Source organism: Myotis myotis, unplaced genomic scaffold (assembly GCF_014108235.1).
Source record: "Myotis myotis isolate mMyoMyo1 unplaced genomic scaffold, mMyoMyo1.p scaffold_m19_p_5, whole genome shotgun sequence".
Taxonomy (NCBI): domain Eukaryota; kingdom Metazoa; phylum Chordata; class Mammalia; order Chiroptera; family Vespertilionidae; genus Myotis; species Myotis myotis.
Window position 1 is genome coordinate 73,886,636 of NW_023416357.1, and position 18,977 is coordinate 73,905,612.

The 18,977-nt window shown below is 40.8% G+C and overlaps 1 protein-coding gene across 3 annotated transcripts in view; it reads left to right on the forward strand.

Annotated features, from left to right (window-relative positions):
* Nucleotides 1-18,977, forward strand: part of LOC118656960 (synuclein alpha interacting protein) — a 141,162-nt gene that overhangs the window by 105,134 nt on the left and 17,051 nt on the right. For all 3 annotated transcript variants that reach the window (XM_036310781.1, XM_036310783.1, XM_036310782.1), the window contains exons 4-7: nucleotides 159-1,033; nucleotides 2,801-2,980; nucleotides 8,393-8,506; nucleotides 16,490-16,615. In XM_036310781.1, coding sequence (XP_036166674.1) covers nucleotides 159-1,033; nucleotides 2,801-2,980; nucleotides 8,393-8,506; nucleotides 16,490-16,615 — 1,295 coding nt within the window. The remainder of the gene's footprint in view (nucleotides 1-158; nucleotides 1,034-2,800; nucleotides 2,981-8,392; nucleotides 8,507-16,489; nucleotides 16,616-18,977) is intronic.

Below are 18,977 nucleotides of genomic sequence, written 5' to 3' on the forward strand. Positions count from 1 at the left end.
TGGTAAGTGCACTGTTTGTTTTATGATCCACGTTCTAAGTGGCCCCCTTACACAGGCTCTTACTTTGAGCATCACTTGAGTGGGCCGTGTCTGCCTGCCTGGCCAAGATGTTTTCAGTGTTTCAATGGAATAATCTCCTCTGACTTATTTTAACACAGTTTCTAGCTCCGGCTGGAATTGCAGCGTCACAACGCTTATTACGAACGCGCAGAAGCCCACAGGGATCGCGGACGTGTACAGTAAATTCCGCCCCGTGAAGCGCGTGTCCCCGCTGAAACATCAGCCGGAGACTCTGGACAACAACGAAAGTGATGACCAAAAGAACCAGAAGGCAGAGTACCAGAAAGCGGGGGACACTGACGCAGACCCCCAACCCGAAGAGCTCGGCCCCGGAGGAGACAGAGAGGGCGGCCCCCAGACTAAGACCGCGGAGCCCAGCGCCTTGCTGGGCGAACTGGAGCACTATGACCTGGACATGGATGAGATTCTGGATGTGCCTTACATTAAATCCAGCCAACAGCTCGCCCCTTTCCCCAAGGTGGCTGCAGAAAAAAGAGTCTTGGGCTTATGCACAACCATCAACGGCCTTTCTGGCAAAGTCTGCGCGACAGGAAATGCTGAGAACTCACCGTCCAACACCACACCCTTCTGTGTCCTTTCTCCCGTGAAAAGCCCTCACCCGAGAAAAGCATCCTCTGTCCTCCGCGACCAGCCTAAGCTCTCCCCCGAAGACGCAGAGAGCTCGCCGCCGCTGGCGAAGTGTGGCTCTGCTGCCTATGAGCCTGAAAGCCAGAGCAAGGACTTCCTCAGCAAGGCCTTCAGTGATGCTCACGGCAGAAACGTGGAGAAGCCCCTGCCGGACTGCCAGCTCAGGGCCTTCCACCTGCAGACACCATCAGCGGAGCCCAAACTGGAAGAGCAGGTCAGCGGCCTGAGCTGGACCAGCTCCCAAGGCCCCGAAGAAAGGAGTGAGTATCTGCAAAAAGTAAAAAGCATCTTGAACATCGTTAAAGAAGGACAGATCTCTCTCCTGGTAAGTATGATCGCATTCAGCATCCGTAGGAGTCATTCAGAGGCTAGTGTGTCCGCTCCATTCGTTAATAACAGAATGAAGATACATTGGTTCCCATTCTTTTTTTAAAATGTACCTTTATTATTGAAAGTATTACAGATGTCTCCTTTCTTTCCCGATTGACCCCCTCCACCCTGGACCCACCCAACACCCAGGCCTTCACCACACTACTGTCTGTGTCCATGGGTGATGCAGTCTTTACTTGTGGTGTTAGTTAGGTGGTTTGACTTTAGAGTTTTAAAATAAAAATTTGGAGGTTAAGACAGGGGAAAACAAATGACTGTAGAGGGAGTGTTATTTCACTTTAAGTTTGCATAAATTCAACCGGAATCAGGACACTTAATCTAATACAAAAACAAAACAGAAACGCCCAGCACTTTCTCTCTCACTTGAATCTTAATGTCTTTCTTTTGCTTTCCAATGGTTTCCAGTGCCCTCACTCACTTCTTTGTGGGGATGTCAGTTTCTTGCCGAAGGTGGACCTGCCAGATACGTGAACAGAGGGTCTTCTGTTTTATCCTGATTATTATTCCGGAGAGTTGGACCAGGATGTTTGGAAGCATTTGCAGATAGATGCTTACCCTAGAGCTTGATTGCCCTCTGAGCCACATGGGGCTGTGACTAGTTCCAGCTCTGCATGTCTAGGGAGCATGAGGAAGCTTTTTCTAAAGACTCTAGACACAGAGTAACATGATGTAAGAAAAGTCTGTTCTGCTTAGGCTCAGGGAGCTGAACTGAAATCACACTCCATCTGCCTGCCTTGTTCTTTTCTGGCTTCCAGGCTTGGATGAAACAGTAGCAAGCCTGGGCTAATACAGTGATGTTAATTGAAGTCTCATTCAGGAAAACCATCACATCTTGGCAGTGTGATTCTACTTAGGCTAAAACCATGGGTAGATAAGTACAGTGTGTTTGCTGTATTGTCACAAATCTTCCTGTTATAATAGGATGATATGATTGAGTAATTTTACTAAATAAAGTAATACTTTTTTTTCCTCCTAAAAATGTCTTTTCCATTTCTCTTGGCTCTTCTTCTCTATTTCTCTTTGGTTCATTTCTTTCTTTTGTCCTTCCCATATTTCCCAAATGATTAGCACCTCTCAATTTAACAAACGGTCTTTATTGACCAGTTTGTACTCAGGGGATGAACTTAACAGGAGGTGAGAAAACCAAAGGCAGGCAGCCTCCCGATGCCCCCAGAGCATGTCTGGGGATGGAAGTGTCTAGAGGGACCCTGGGAGCACTAGTCACAGCAGCCACCAGCCAGCTTGCAGTCCAAGCCAGTTCTCCATGGTTCAAGGCAAAGAAGATGGTTGAGAGATGTAGTTCATCCTTTCAGCAAATGTACAGCAGGGAACGTAGCACAGCCTGGCCCTCAGGACTTAGCAGTGGAGTGGAGGAGACAGACAGGGAACCTGCCAGTTACTATAAATGTCATCACAGTGGTTTCCAGGCCAGCTTGGAACCTCCCCAAGCTTGCGACCTATCCCTGTCACCAGTCTCACATGAAAATAAGTCTCTTGAGCTTTTATGTTCTGAAGCATGATATAACAATGTAATGGAAAAGCATTAGAATTTATAGAAGGAATTCTGACTTATCGGGCTCCAGTGACTGTCACCAGGGCTCCTGGAAGGTTTTCTCTTCTTCTCAGCACCCAGATCAAAACCCCCAGAGTGGGTCATTTGGATTTATTGACTTGAGTTTTTCCCATCTTCCTATTTGTACAGCCACACCTAGCTGCCGACAATCTAGACAAAATCCATGACGAAAGTGGAAACAATCTCTTACACATTGCCGCGTCGCAGGGCCACGCGGAGTGCCTGCAGCACCTCACTTCTTTGATGGGAGAAGATTGCCTCAATGAGCGGAATGCCGAGAAGTTGACTCCAGCGGGCCTGGCCATCAAGGTGAGTGGTTGGGGGCTGGGCTCTCCACAGCTAAAAGTTAGATTTCTATTTTTTAAGATTCCTGGTGAGCTAAAGTGCTGGGATGGAGAGGGAGAGAAGAGTGCGATACCAAGCAAACAGCAAATGCACATGTTATATTTAAGAGATGAGTCATTTCACTCCCTAACTGCTTTGAGATTTTGAGACTGCATTCCAATTTATTGTGCAATGAGGGTGAGCTTCAAATCAGCTAGTAAAGAGAAAAGGCAATGGTCTCTTGCATTGCTGAGAACTTCTGTTATTCATGGAGACTGCAGTTTAGACTCTGAACTGTACCTGGATCTATTGGAGGCCGTTTTATTTTCCCCTGATGTGAGTATAATGAATAAGACAAAGAGGTAGTAGCCCTCAGGAGTATTTTAGACAATGAAGTGGGCTTCTCACAGATCACATCTGAAGCTTAGGTGTCTTCAGGATCAGGAGTTGTGTGGAATATCAGTGCCGAGTGTGTGTTTAGCTCCTGTAGAGCGTAGTAGGCTCTGTGTCAAAACTACACAAATTAATGCCGACTGGGACAGAGTTAAACCCTGGAAACTGTGATACAGAAAGACATGGTCTTTTTTAGCCTTGCAGTGAGCACCTCTGTGAAATATATCACACATCACTAGGAGGTTAGCTATTAAACTAAAATTACTTTTAAGGACTTTGGCAAATAAATGTGGAATTCAGTCATATTTATTAAGAAGCTAGAAGTGAAATTTAGGGAAATATAATACATCTTGTGCTTCTGCACATGTACTTCACATAATAATGTCTTCTAAAAGCTGAATAATCATAATTTTTGTTAATGGAATTATATTGAAATTTATTAGGGGAACTTGCTAGCTAAAGAAATCTACTTATGAAATCACCAAAGCACATATAACATTTTTTAAAATATATTTTATTGATTTTTTAGAGAGAGGAAGGAAGAGGGACAGAGAGTTAGAAACATCGATCAGCTGCCTCCTGCACACCCCCTACTGGGGATGTGCCCGCAACCAAGGTACATGCCCTTGACAGGAATTGAACCTGGGACCCTTGAGTCCGCAGGCCGATGCTCTATCCACTGAGCCAAACCGGTTACGGCCATATAACATTTAAAAGCAAGCCATTGCTGTCTTACCCCTAATATATCTTTTATGCAAATCTAAATTTTTATACCTTTATTTACCATTTAGTAATGTCTTATATATTAAAATTTGTTTTCTGTTTTATTTAGTTTTACCCAATTATAAGGTATTATTTCAAAGATAGTGTAAAAAATATTTTTTTGGTAAGACTACAAGCTCAGTGAATATCATTTTTCTTTAGTTGTGATACTATGTCAAATTAAGAGCTAACCTGCAGGCAACCATCATGAAGAAAGAGAAACCAAATGTGAAGTCAAGGTTCAGCATAGTTGAGTTCAACAATATGTACCAAGTCCATTGGGTACTGTGTTAGGTGATGGTAATAAAACTTTGAATGAGACATAATCCCTTTTCTTAAGAAGCTGATAGCCCAGTGGATAAAGTGGGTACATTATCATCAATTCAAGTGTAGATGGAAAATTTAAGATCTAGCCCATTGTCAGAGTCCTGTGGGAAAATAGGGGTTGGGTCTCGTCATCAATGGGCACGTGCCAGCGATGAATAAAATATTCTTGCAATGCCAATGAACATTGACATTAGAACACTACATGTTTTAGTGTTTATAAAATATTTATAACTTCTAATGTATAGTTTTCCTGACTCATGCTAGATTATTGAATATATTCTAACTATACTAGTACAGTTGGATGAAAAATGTTTTCATAATTTATATGCCCTAGTCCTGTTTTGATAAGTTAAGAACCTTTAAAGTAATAAGGCACATAAGAAACTTAATGGTCATTAAGCTAACCCTGGACATAAACTCCCTCTGTGGTATCCATAGTAAGTGTTATTCGTTCTTGAACTCCTCCAGTCAACATAGTATTGCCATAACACAATCAGTAGGCAAAACCTAGCACTTTTGTTTGTTTTAATGAAGAACACATACAAACCCATAAGACTCAAAAGATTTTTATAGATTTGGGGCCCCAGGCTTTTCTTCTGGACACGGAAGAAATGGAAGTTTTCTTCTATGCTTTCATTCAACCTAGATTTCACAAAAGCAGTAAATACAAATATTTTATAACCAGTGCCACCCTCTTTAGAAATCTGTCTTGACATATGTCCTACTTCGGTGTATTCAGTGTAGTTGGAGAACATGAATGTAGAGAGAGTCCTAAGAAGTCTGCATTTTCTGTTTTAGGAGCTTGTTTTGAACACCAGTAACAGGCTGGTGGTGTTCCACCTCATGAAGCACAGTTCTGACAGCCCTGTTGTCATTCAAGCAAACAAACTTGGTAAAAGGGGCAGAAGTTGCTCAGATCATATGACTTGAAGCAGACAGGAAGCAGAGGCAGAGACAGAGTATCAAATAAAAAGATTACCTGAGGGGGGAAAAAAGGAGCTTTGAAGAAATACCAAGGCCTAAGAACATCTCTCTCCCACTCATAAACTCCTTAAATGGAACATCATAAATTCTTGCCACTTACATGCAGAATTTATTGGGTGTTTTCTGGGGGACCCAACACTAGATACTGTAGGAATTCAGAGCATTACTGAGGGCCCTTTGGAAAGAAAATTTCTATAAGGTGTAAGCATTGTGTTTTCTAAAATGGGGCTGTAACAAGAAATTATTTTAGGAGCTAAACAGACTGGGAATGAAATTAATTACTTTTTCTCATTCAGTCCCTCTGATGAAGCTCTAAGAGAAAACGTTGGTTTGGTGAGAAAAATGACTTCAACTAACTGACATTCCTTTATAACATACAGTGAGTGACCCCAGGCTCGGAGACTAGCAGGCAAAAAACTCCCACTAGAATTTAATAACATTTTTTGTTTTCTTGGTATTTCTATTTGTGGCAGGTGATATTGCTTTCAAACCCATACTAGTGATATATTTATTTTTGCCCTATTTAAAGGTTGTATTCTTGAATAAGTCTACCTACTAGGCATGTAACAAAGCATTCTACCCAACAACAGCAGAGTTCTTCTCAAGTGCACATTGAACGTTTTCCAGAATAAACCGTATGTTAGACCATAAAACAGGTTTCAATAAATTTAAAATGATTGAAATCATATGAAGTATGTTCTTCAACCATAATGGAATGCAATTAGGAATCAATAACAGATGGAATTTTGGGATATTCACAAGTATATGGAATTAACTCTAAAATAATCATTGCATCAAAGAAGAAATTACAAGGGAAATTGAAAAATAATTGGAGATGAATGAAAATGCAACATTAAGGAGCTAAAGCAGTGCTTAAATGGGAAATTTATAGCTATAAATGTCTATGTTAAAGAAAGAAAGAGAAAAAAGATCTCAAATCAATAGCCTAACCTTCTACTTTAGGGAACTAGAAAAAGAAAAGCAAACTAAATTCAAAGCAAACATAAGGAAGGAAATAAAAACATCCAAGTGGAAATAAGTGAAATAGAGAATAGAAAAACAATAGAGAAAATCATCAAAACCAAATTTAGTTCTATGAAAAGATAAAAAAAAATTAATAAACCTTTAGTTAGACCAAGAAAAAAGACCCAATTATTAAAATCAGAAATGCTGCCTGTTATTTCTGTGTTCTGTGTAAATGCCAGTTTATATAAACTGTCTTGCCTAGTAGATGCTCAATATGGTCCCATTCCTTTCTTCATCCAGAGGGAATGAAGCACATTATATCAGTGTGATTTTTTAAATCCTGGTAGAAAACACTTGGGAATGTTCAAATTATATAACTTAAGGAAAGTCAGTAATGAAGGATTTATATACAAGAGGAGAGTGGGTAGGGTGTAGGGAGCCCACGATATCTGGGGGGGGGGGGGGGTCACAACCAGAGCACAGTTACCACCCCAGAGCCTGAAGGGATTGGGGAAGGACCTGAGAGAGAGATGGCTGCATAGAAGACTGGCTGACCTTTGACCTTTGACTGTCATTGGTTCAGCCAGCCAATGACAACCCCATAGAGGGGTAACGGGAGCCAGGAGCAGAGGGAACCTCAAACTCACTCTCCTTTCTTGGTCTCTTGCCACAACTCTCCATCAATCAAAACGAGCCAGAAGCCAGGGGTCACGGGAGCCAATGCATTCAGATCAGCCTCCCCAGGCAGCAAGGAGGGCAGAGAGGGAGGCAATAAATGTGAATGAGGCACCAGGAAGTTGTTCAATAAACCCCCGGTTGGTTATGCTAGATATTCCAAATAGAGGGAATAGACTCTGCGTGTGTATAGTTGTGAGATGACTACTTGAAACTCTGTAGCAGTAAATGAAGAATGAGCAGATTACCTCCCCTGTCTTGATTTTAGAATAGACTTCCCTGAGCTCATGCGACAGTAGCTCTTTATTCCTCTGCTAGGTCCCACACCATGCAAACCAGGGAGGCAGCTGAATGCCTCATTTGTCTTACAGAGTGAGTGTCTCAGAGAGCGCTTTGATAGGATAAGGTGGCAAGTGTTGTGTGCTTAGTAAGCTGACGTGCTTCGTCTCATTTGATCTCCGCAGCACGTTTATGAGGTGGTTACTGCTCACCCCGCTGTTTCACAGAGGAGAAAATTGAGTATCAGAGAGGTGACATAGCTTGATCAAGGTCTTGTAACTAAGTGGTAAATTAAGGACTTAAATCCATTACAAAGTCTGGGTCTTGGTCACTAGGTTATATATCTCACAACTGCATTCCTGGATCGCACAGTGTGGGACCTCGACACTGGTGGACACAAGTCAGGGAAGCCTTCAGGGAAAGTAGCATTGGGGCCAGTAGGCTGGGATTACTTTGTCTTTCTTTAGTTTGTTGATGGGTATCCAAAATGTGATATATGCATGTAATGGAATACTTCTCAGCAATAAAAAGGGATGAATTATTAATATAAGCCATAGCTTGGATGAATCTCAGAAGCATTATGCTGAATGAAAGAAGCCAGATGCAAAAGAGAGATAAAATTTTATGGTGATAGAAACCATACCAGGGGTTGCCTCGGGCAAAGGTGAGGGGAATGAGAGCAAAAGGCTAGCAGAAATGTTTTGGGGTGGGGTGATGGAAATGTTCTAATCTTGATTGGAGTTGTAGATACAAGTGAGTATGTATTTGCCAAAATTCATCAAACTGTATATTTTAAAAGGGTATATTTTATAGTATGCAGATTATACCTTAATATAGTGACTTTAAAATAACTGATGAAAATGTGCTTAAATAAATTCTATCGTTTATTTAGATCCAGAGCCACATATCAGAAATATAATAGGCGATATACCTATGTTGTAAATAAAGTCTGATACAAAAGTAAAAATTAAATTAATTTCTTCTTCCCTTTCCCTTTTTTCTAAAATCTAGAATGGTCAGTTAGAGTGCGTGCGCTGGATGGTGAGTGAAACGGAAGCCATTGCAGAACTGAGTTGTTCTAAGGATTTTCCAAGCCTTATTCATTACGCAGGTGGCTTTGGCCAGGTATGAAGAATGTTTAATTATCAGATTTATAAGCAATCACATTCACTAAGCATTTTAATGAAAAAATGTTCTAAAACAACTTAAAATTCCATAGTAGGATATTAGATAAATAATGAAGCTATATTTATATGATGAAATTTTATAGGAAAATGTCCATTATATAATATTTAAGTTAAAATTTATGATACAAAACTGTTCCTGTAATTGGGTACCAAATTTGAACTTTGGAGAGAGAGAGGAAGAGAAACAGGTAATAAGACTAAAAAAAAAAAATTGTGTCACTGCTATTTATAGTAGTTATCACTCAGAGTGGAATTACATGTGGCTTTTTTTCTTTTGTATTTTTAAGTGTTTTCCAAATTTTCTACAATAAAAACATTTAACTTCTGTCAAGAAGAAAGCTGATATTCTCTTTTTAATGATTAGAGAGAGAGAGAGAGAGAGAGAGAGAGAGAGAGAGAGATGGAGATTTATTGTTCCACTTATCCATGCATGTATTGGTTGCTGCTTGTATGTGCCCTGACTGGAGATTGAACCCACAACCCTGGCATATCGGGACAATGTTCTAACCAACTGAGCTCAAAATATGATATTCTTGAACCCAAAATTAAGAAGAAAATATTTAGTAAGACATTGATCAAGGAAGTCTCCCTCAATGAACAAGCACGCTTACTAGATGAGTCTCAGTGATAACCAATTTTTACAGTAGGAAAGCCCAGTGTGAGTAATTGATATACACAGATCACAATCCAGTGCATGGAGTGAAAATTCATCACTAACTCCCTTGGAGGGAATGAATATAAATTATCTTTTCTTAAAAAGTTGGACCACAAAATGCCAGTCCCAGTCTTTAAAAAATAAATAAAGTCAGCACTATATTAAAATAGATTCACTCATATTTGTTTGTGGCAAAGAAAATTGCTTCTCATGCATATAACCGTATCCCCTTTGGCTTCATAAACTTTCCCCAGTGGCAGTAAATTGTGATATTGTCAACAAGAGATTATGCTTTTTCAAGCATGACAATTTCAAGTTCAAAAAATTGACTTGGAGAATATTACTACAGTCTTTTCTTTTTAGTGGGAGTCTTCGTGACTTCAATTAAAATATATATTAATATGTACTGTTTTCCATATGTTACCAGGCACCATGCCATTGGAATTTGTGTACATTATCTACTTATTCCTTAAAACAACCCTGTTAGGTCATGTTTTTATCCCCACTCTATACTATAGAGGAGACTGAAGAAAGACAGCTTAGTGACTTGCCCACGTCTCAAGGCTAGTAAGAGCAAAGACCGGATCTCAAGTCCTCTGACTTCAGGGCTAGATTCTGTTTTGTCTCTCTCTGTAATTTGTAAAACTCGCTCACAGTGGCATTGATTTAGCTGCAGAAATCTTTTTTACCATTTTATCTAACAATACTTTGTGATATATAGAGTACCTGTTGCAGCTCATTGAAGAAGTGAGCACCTGTACTAAGTTTAGAAAATGAAGAAAAGAGCAGGAAGAGCATTTAAAATTTGTAGAAGCCACTGTCTTTGAAAGGATTACTCCATATTGTGTATTTATTGTACAGCCATGGTATCCTACAATCATAATAGTTAATAAGCATTTGCTAAGGCTGTCCCTCCCCCATTTTTTTGACTTACACTGGCAAAGAGCAGAAGACAATTTTCAAATGACCAAAATAATTTAATCACTGCTAATCTTTAGAAATAGTCTTCAGTATAAAACAGAATTTAATTTATTCTCAAATTATTAGCATAATTGTCTCATGTCCCTGATTTGATGTGCTTATATAAAGTCTAACAAGGAATTTTGATATTAGAGAAAAGCTGCCTGCACTTTTGGTCGAGTTTGCCAAAGAAAAGGAGGAAAGGATCGCATGCCTGTTCTGAGACTTTAAGTAAATAATTGGGCATCCGGCCTTCTTTGTCTTGGGAAATGTTGCTTATATATGCCAGTTTCCCTGCTCAACTCTCACAGCAGGTTTCTCATAATTTGGAAGCTATTGGGACAGAACAAAAGAGAGTGCCCTTTCTGGGACTGGTTGGGTGATAGCATGGCTTACTTGGCTGAATGAGAGGAAAAGATGGAAATTACTGACCTATGGAAGAGCGGTGTCAGACATTTGCCTCATGCTAATATCAATCTTCAGGTTGTTATTTCAAGCTGATAAGCATTTTTAATGACCTCAAGTACAGCTCTGAGCAGGGCAGCCCAGCAGCGCCCTCGGGAGAGTATTCCTACCCGAGGGGAAAATGGAGAAGCCCATTAGATCTGTGAATTCTGTCCAGCCATCCTACATCGCCACAGCGACTTACATAACAGATAACCTGCAGAGATGCTGAACTTGGAACTGTTACAAGGCTAATATTTTCTCAAGGAAGACTGTTATTGAACAGTTTTCTAATGGATTCAGCACATGCAAGTTTTTCTACATCAAGCAGGCACTTGAGTGTGCTCTGGTTTTGTTTCCTTAGTAAATACCTCTGAAAAGGATAGTACAGAGAAAAATTCCTCTCCTGGTTTATTTTAGTTGCCCTCTGCCCCTCATATAGATTCTTAAAGAATGGGCTCCCTTTGACTCCCAATTTGTGTCCTTTTTTTTAAATAAAAATTTACCGTTAAAGACTCCAGTACCACAGGTAGGCAGCAGTTTTTAGTGGTGTCCTGCAGTGATAGAGCTTTGGGTGATAGGAATTGATTTTCCTCATCTTGACACATGAAGTCTCAGAGGGTGCAATTATTTCATTGCCTGATTTTCCTAACAGAGCCAGCCCAGGGAGCGTGAAGGTGAGAGCCTCGGGGAGGCTCAGGAATGAGCAGGGATGTCCTCGAGAGGCCTGCTCTGCTGTCCCTTGAGACTGAATTGTCTCAAGTCAAGGCTACCACCTGTGTAATTTGGGCTGTTTTATTCGCACATGAAGGTTCAGATGGTCTCATCCAGCAAAGCTCTTGCCCTCAGCTGCTTGGGGCTTCAGCCTGTTTTGCATTGGTTGCTGCTTCAGTGGGCTGTTATGTTCACCTTCAAACCTGTGATCATTTTGTTTCTGAAGCATTCACATGACTTTTTTAGTTAAGAGATTCTGCTGCAAGAACAACCTTCATCATAGCAATGGGCATTCACCAAGAGTACCTTTGTCCACACTCTGGTGTTCATTCTCCTTTTTAAATGTTTGCCCCTTTGCCCTGACCGGTTTTGCTCAGTGGATGGAGCATCGGCCTGCAGACTGAAGGGTCCCGGGTTCGATTCCAGCCAAGGGCATGTACCTTGGTTGAGGGCACATCCCCAGTAGGGGGTGTACAGGAGGCAGCTTATCGATGTTTCTCTCCCATCGATGTTTCTAGCTCTCTATCCCTCTCCCTTCCTCTCTGTAAAAATCAATAAAATATATTTTTTAAAAAATGTTTGCCCTGATACAGATTTGGGTGGGTGGGGGCATGGGCACTTTTTGAAAAAGAAGAAAAGGCCCAGCAATTCCTAGGAATGGTCGTGAACAGTGATAGATGCTGGTGAGGGGGAATGCTTCCACAGGCTGTGTTACTGTTTTTCCACAATTTACTTTTAAAAGGGGAAGTAATCCTTTGACTTTATTGTTTCACCATCTTGGGGTAGAAATAAGTAAACACACTGAGAGTGCTGCAAGGGCAGATGAAAGCAAAACAGAAAAACCTTTGATTAGCACGAGCGTCCATCTGCTCTCCAAGGACCAGTCTGGGAAAAACCATAACCAACACGGAGCCCCATGACACCACAGACTGACAGGCAGCTGGCCATGCTCTCTGGGGCCCAGAGGGTGCAAAGCAAGGGTGTCATTTACGGAGCCAGGGCTCACGGGCATTGCGTAGTTGTGAATACTCATACTCAGAAGTTAGAAAACAGAGTTATGGAGAACACTGACTTCTGAGTCAAGTGTCTGTGTTTAAACCTTAGCCTTACCACTTACTAGCTCAATGGCCTTAATACTTTTTTTTTTTTTAAAGAAAAGGTCTCCCTGGACCTCAGTTTCTTCATCTTTAAAATGGAGATAATAGCCCTGGTTGGTGTTCAGTGGTTAGAGCCTCAGCTCTAGGACTGGAAGGGTCAAGGATTTGATTCCAGTCAAAGGGCATGCACCTGGTTTGCAGGTTCGATCCCCAGCCCTGGTCAGGGTACCTGTGGGAGGCAACCAATCACAATCAATTAATGTGCCTCTCTCACATCCATGTTTTTCCATCTTTCTCCTCCCTCCCTTTCACTCTCTCTAAAAAATAAATGGAAAAAATATCAAGTGAAGATTTTTTTAAAAATGGAGTTAATAGAAGTTTCCTCACAGGGTTGCTCTGAGGACTAAATGAGAAAAGCCACATGAAGCTCTGCCCATTGTGGACATATAGTAGATAAATGTTGGCTATTATGATTAGATAGCTTCCAATTTATTATTCTTATTGCTATCAATATTACTTAGTTTATTTCGCCATAAGTAAAATATAAGAAAAATTTACCAAAGAATTATTCAGTTCTTAACCAATTCTTATATGTACTTCCCCCCCCACACACATTTTACTATCTCTAGATTCTACATTTATCTCACAGTAAATGACATTATGAAATCATTACTAGCCATTTACTTTACATTTTAACATCTTAGACCAGAATGAATCTTATAAGTGAGGCTGTATTAGATTTGATGATATATGACCACAGGGAACGCTCATCCGTCAACAATTATGGTTGCATCAAAAACTGCAGGGATTTTATTCATTCTAATAATAACCTGAAGCATACTTTTCAACTACATTTTTATTAGACTTTGTTCGGCAATCTCAAAAATTACATATATTAATTAATTGCCTCTTTAAACAATTGCATTGTCTTTAGGAAAAGCATAGACATTCCCAGAAGATGAAACTAGTAGATGAATGAAGTTTTCAGTCAATAATGAAAGTTGAATGGCTATAGATAGATGTGTGGGTAGATGGGTAGAATAAGTGGGAGAGGCATGCTGTTAAACAGAAATAATACAGAAGAACCTCTCTATCCATATGACTGCATTGAATGCTCTCTGAAAGCAATACTTTTAGGAAAAATGAAGCTCAGAAGCTGCATTCTTCCTCTAACATCTTCAGAGGAGCAGGGGTAGTGATAGGTAGGTGTTAGATGTTAAAGGTCTTAGAAGAGGTGGACACCATGGTAAATATGCATTCATCAAGGGCTTTCTTAATTGGAGAAAACAGCTGTATTTGTTCGGTTCTCCTTACTAGATATTTAAGTTTAAATTGTCTAAATTGTAGGATCTCTACAATGAAATAAGAGCAGAAAGCAACTTTTCTCTGAAAGCGGATGCTCAATGCTTTTACCAAAACCAGGGATTCTAGCTATCTCCATGTCCATATCAGAAATCCTAGATGTTAGAACTGAAATCCTAGATGTTAGAAATCCCAAGTTGTTAGAACAGGTATATAGTCATCTAGACCGTTTTGGTAATCGTAGAAGACGATTCTATATAATATCTCAGTGGACAAGACAATGGCTTATTTTTTTATTAAAATAAATTGTCCAATGCAGAACACAAAACTGAACTTGAGGTGCTGGGCAAAGGCCTGTCTTATATATTGTGAACAATCGAGTGATGGTCCTTCCTTTGTGTAAGTCTTGCCTATTGAATTGGATGAGATCTTTAATTGTAAGGAAGAAAGAGTTACCCATGCTATCACAAGAAGACAGGTCATTGTAACAGTATAGGCTGAACCTGACTTGGAGAGCCATCAGGAGCCAAGGCAACTCTTGCCTCACACAGACTTGTCTTGTTCTCCCAGATTATCAACCCCTGCATTCATCAAGGGCCTTCTTAGTTGGAGAAAACAGGTGGCTAGATTCTTTCCCAGATTTCTACAAAGGAAAAATTCCTAGTCATATGAAATGCAGTATTCCATTTCCTACCACCCCATTTCTGAAAGTCAGAGCTCTGTGAATTACTGTAAAGTGCATTTTCCATGCTTGTGGAATAGACATATCCACTATAACATCTTATTGAGTCTGAAAAATATGAAAATATGCCTGACCAGAAGGTACCTATAAAACATTTCTAAATATCTTGAACTCCTCTGAACGTTACTTTCTAAAGAAAAGAGCTACTAGAATATCAGGAAATAGTTATTTTTTTCAGTTTTCTAATTCATAAAATAAGAGTGTGTGAGTTGGATGAGTCGCTAACTCTCTCACACTTGGCATATGATGATCCCATGATTTAATATTGTGGAGTGAGCCCAAGTCACCACAGGCTTGAGGATGACCTGCTAGAGATGGCAGGACTGCCTTTTGCATCTGCGAAGTTGCAGCAGCCTGCCCTCTTGATGTTTCTATGCCTCAGCCATCGATTTTGAACCGGGTGGTATGTCTTTTACCCCAAGACACGTCCACTCATCAGCATCTTTTAAGGAGTTAAGTTGATCATATGGTGCAATCATCTGTCTCCAAATAACAATCAATTAGGAAACGTAAAGCAAATTGTCCTCCTCTACGCATGTGAAAGATCACCTGCTCTGGTTCAAATTTCAGCTCCAACTTTCCCCAAGTTGTCTCTAAAGAAGAGGGTTGAGCCTTTCGGTAGATCCTCATCCCAATTCTACCTCCCAGCCTGGCCTCGAGGCTCTGTTCCACCTCCTGCTCTAGGGATGCGGAAGGTTTCACTTTCTGCAAGGTCTGTCTGTTTTTGCAGCTAACACTTCACTCTGCTTTCCTGGGGTGCATTCTTGCTAGGTTGTAGGCATTGGTTACATTTTTCTCTTCTTGCTCTTTAGGGGTCTTACTCCCTGCTTGCTCATGTGGAAAAAGTGTGGTGCACATGTTCAGCCTGTCCCCGATGCCCCAGATGCCTTCATACACAGTGCCCTGCTCCCCACATGACGGGTGAAACATTAAAGGAGCTGGCTGTTTTTATCCAACATTCCTTTAGCAGATTAGTTGGCATGTTCAGAAGGTGAAGGCAAATTTAATCCAGAAAAGTATAAAAGTTCATGACCAGCCCGAGCAAATAACTGGAAATAAAGCCTTTAAAAGGCTAAGGAGAGGTTCAAGGCTCTTTCAAACACATGATCATCTTTTGAAATGTCAGATTCCACTCACTAAGCTCCATGCTGTTGTTTTTACCACTCTCATATTTTTTTTAACATTTTATTTCATTTTTCTATTTTAAAACAGTGAAATCCCATCCCCCTGCTTTCTGCCTGGGCCAAACATAACATGAAAACACTACAAAGACTCCGTGGGTAAAATGCAAAGGGATTCTGGTAACACACACCGACTGCTCTGTGTCTTTGCTTTCGAAAGTTTGTGTTCAGAGCCATCGGTGGCTTCCTTTGAATGTGGAAGAAGAGAAAGCTTTGCCTTCAAAACATGACCGATACGTGGTCAGAAAAATCAAGAGGGTGTCAGTTGCATTTTGGTGGGGTTCTCTTAGACTCGGCAGCTCAAGGTGTTGCCTCCTTTCGTAAGCCTGTTGATTGCAGGAGCTTTGGGATTAGGAAGGTCTGGTGGAAGCATTATAAGCTTAAAAGTGGGAGCTAGCTGTCTCACGAGTTCAACGTTTTATAATAATATTCTGGAAGCCTACAGACAGTATAACAAAGTAGCAAAAACATGGCCTGGGGCTCAAAAGACCTGGATTCTGGTTTCCACATGGGATCTGTCTAGCGGGGGGACTTTGAGGAGGTCCTCAAACTTTCAGCAAATCCACTCTCCCATCTATAGAACAGTAAGTAAAACAAGAGCAGTTCTGAGATAACTTCCTGCTCTTACACTTTGCTGAGCATTCCTCTTTCATCGACTTCAGAGATCCATAGATTTTTCAGTTCACACTATATGGGAATTATCTCTTGATATGGTAAGGGTGGTTATGTCCTGTCTTCACAATTTGGGGCTTTTGTTTCCCTCTGACTTCATATTAGATTTCTCCACATGATACTCCATTAATTCCAACTCTCGTTGTGTTTATAGGAAAAGATTCTTCTGTGGCTTCTTCAGTTCATGCAAGAACAAGGCATCTCGTTGGACGAAGTGGACCAGGATGGCAACAGTGCAGTCCATGTAGCCTCTCAGCACGGCTACCTCGGGTGCATCCAGGTACACAGGCCCTGCTGCTTGGAAGAGCAGAATGCATTTATCAAGTAATAAAAAAAAGGAAATTTTGTTCAATCCATTGGGAGAATGGATTAAATCAGCTTTTCCTATTGTAGTAGATGATAAGAAATTATATAGTTATATTTGTATTTTCACAAATCCACACAGATATAAGCAGAATAGCCCTATAAGATTCTCCTTGAATGTCACAGGATGCTGAGGACAATAGACATGAAGTACTTCCATGTCCTCAAGACAGTGGGAAATCAGTACCAGACTGACAACTCTCAGTCTCTCAAAGGGCAGACTGTTCTTGCTACCATTGGCAAATAAAATAGGACAGATTTATGAAAAATAGGTATATGAAAAATAGGACAGATTTTTTAAGAATGGGTTAGAGCAGTGGTTCTCAACCTTCTGGCCCTTTAAATACAGTTCCTCATGTTGTGACCCAACCATAAAATTATTTTCGTTGCTACTTCATAACTGTAATGTTGTTACTGTTATGAATCGTAATGTAAATATCTGATATGCAGGATGGTCTTAGGCGACCCCTGTGAAAGGGTCGTTCGACCTCCAAAGGGGTCGCGACCCACAGGTTGAGAACCGCTGGGTTAGAGGAATTCTTTGGAGAAAGAAAGGAGCAGTGGGTTAGAGAGAGTGTGCTGTAGTCTTTCCCTGTAGCAGGACTGAGCTTCTCAAATGCATTTAAATGGGCCCAGAGTTGATAACAGGAAGGACTCAGCTGTGGATCCCCTCAGCTGTTGGGCAGACTAGCTATGGCCTTGGTTGACCAGCCACTCTACCCGCGGGCCTCAGGGGGCCTCATCTTTTTAGCTGAGTATGCCTTACCAGTATTACTATAATCTATGTGTGCAATGATGTAAAGAGGTTGGGGAACAGAGCCACAGGAGAGGGGAGGGAGGTTCTCCCCCTGCCCCAAACCACATGAGGGGCATCAGAGAGGGCTTCTTAGAGAGGGTAGGATTTCCACAAGAGGAGTCGGCACCTTATCCCTCAGCCAAATGCAGAGCTGCACGAAATTGAGCTTGACCAGGTGCCGCCATCATAATAGCACACAGTAAGAGGTCCAAGCAAGGGTCTTCATGCGAATGGAAAAGCCAGATAGACCTCTTCACCCAGAAAAAAGCATTCAGACTTCAAGTGACAAAGCAAAGAGAGAGGACAGCTGAAGAGTCGGGAACAGCAGGCAGAAGAGGAGTGACAGTGTGACGGGAAGAAAGGCTGGGAACCAGAAACGGGGTTTAGATGTGGCCTTGAATTTAATTTATGAACAGGAATCACAATTACCAGAATCAGACCAGTAACACCATTTTTACCATTGAAAATGACTCAGCACCTGTGGCTTTGTTCCCACTCCTTGAGCAGAGCCGTTGAGAGCATGTGGTTGACAGCCAGGATGAGAGAAAGTACTTCTACTTCACAAGTTCACACAGTGCAAATACGTTATGTGGACATAACAACTCTAAGAAAGCAACACTCTTTGTTGCCTTATGTGTTGTTTCTTTTATTACAAACTTAATGTGCTCATTTATTTAGCAGGTATTTATTAGGGTCCTACTGTGTGCAAGGCAGACTGTTTCTGATAAGAGAAAACTGGGCAGTGAGAACCAGTTGATCAGGAAAGTAGAGAGGACTCAGGAAATGACATGAGAAGATATGGAAAAGCTATAAAGTAAAAGGCAGAGAATGATTTTTTTTTTAAAGCAGTTCTCTAGAGTTTCCACCCACATACAACTGCTGTTTGGAGAGCTAAATTGATAGAAAATATTCCAAGTGTTCAAAAGTTCCCCCACTAATGTTGGCAAAGGATAAAACTTCTAATTTAAGGCCCCAAGTTGTAAAAGGAGTGATGAGAAATTGGAGAGAAATTTAAATTATTACCAGGATCTGCAGGAAGATGAAAGGAGTAGCATTATTTTTTGTGGAAGAAAAATAATCAAATAAAAATGGAAAACGTTATTTTTCCATTTAACAAAACACTCCAATATTTAATAGTCTTGAAATAAACTTTTTTATCAGCTAATAAATGGCGAAAGCCAAAGAAAACCAGCTGATATCACCAATTCCGTTTGAGATTTCAGTTATTTTTCTTTTTAATATGTGAGGAGAGGCAGTCTGTCCTTTCAGAACATTCATCACTCCACTTAGCACAAATGATACTTTTGGCGCTCGATACCATGGATGTGGAAACTTGGATAATCTTGGAAGCAGGTCTGTGTGTACTGGGTGTGATATTTTAAAAAAATACAAAGAGACTGAGAGTAGAAGAGGGAGTGACCAAGGTTCCTTATGAGGTGGGAAGGGAACTGAGCTTGAAAAACATTGGAAAGAAAGCTGCAGA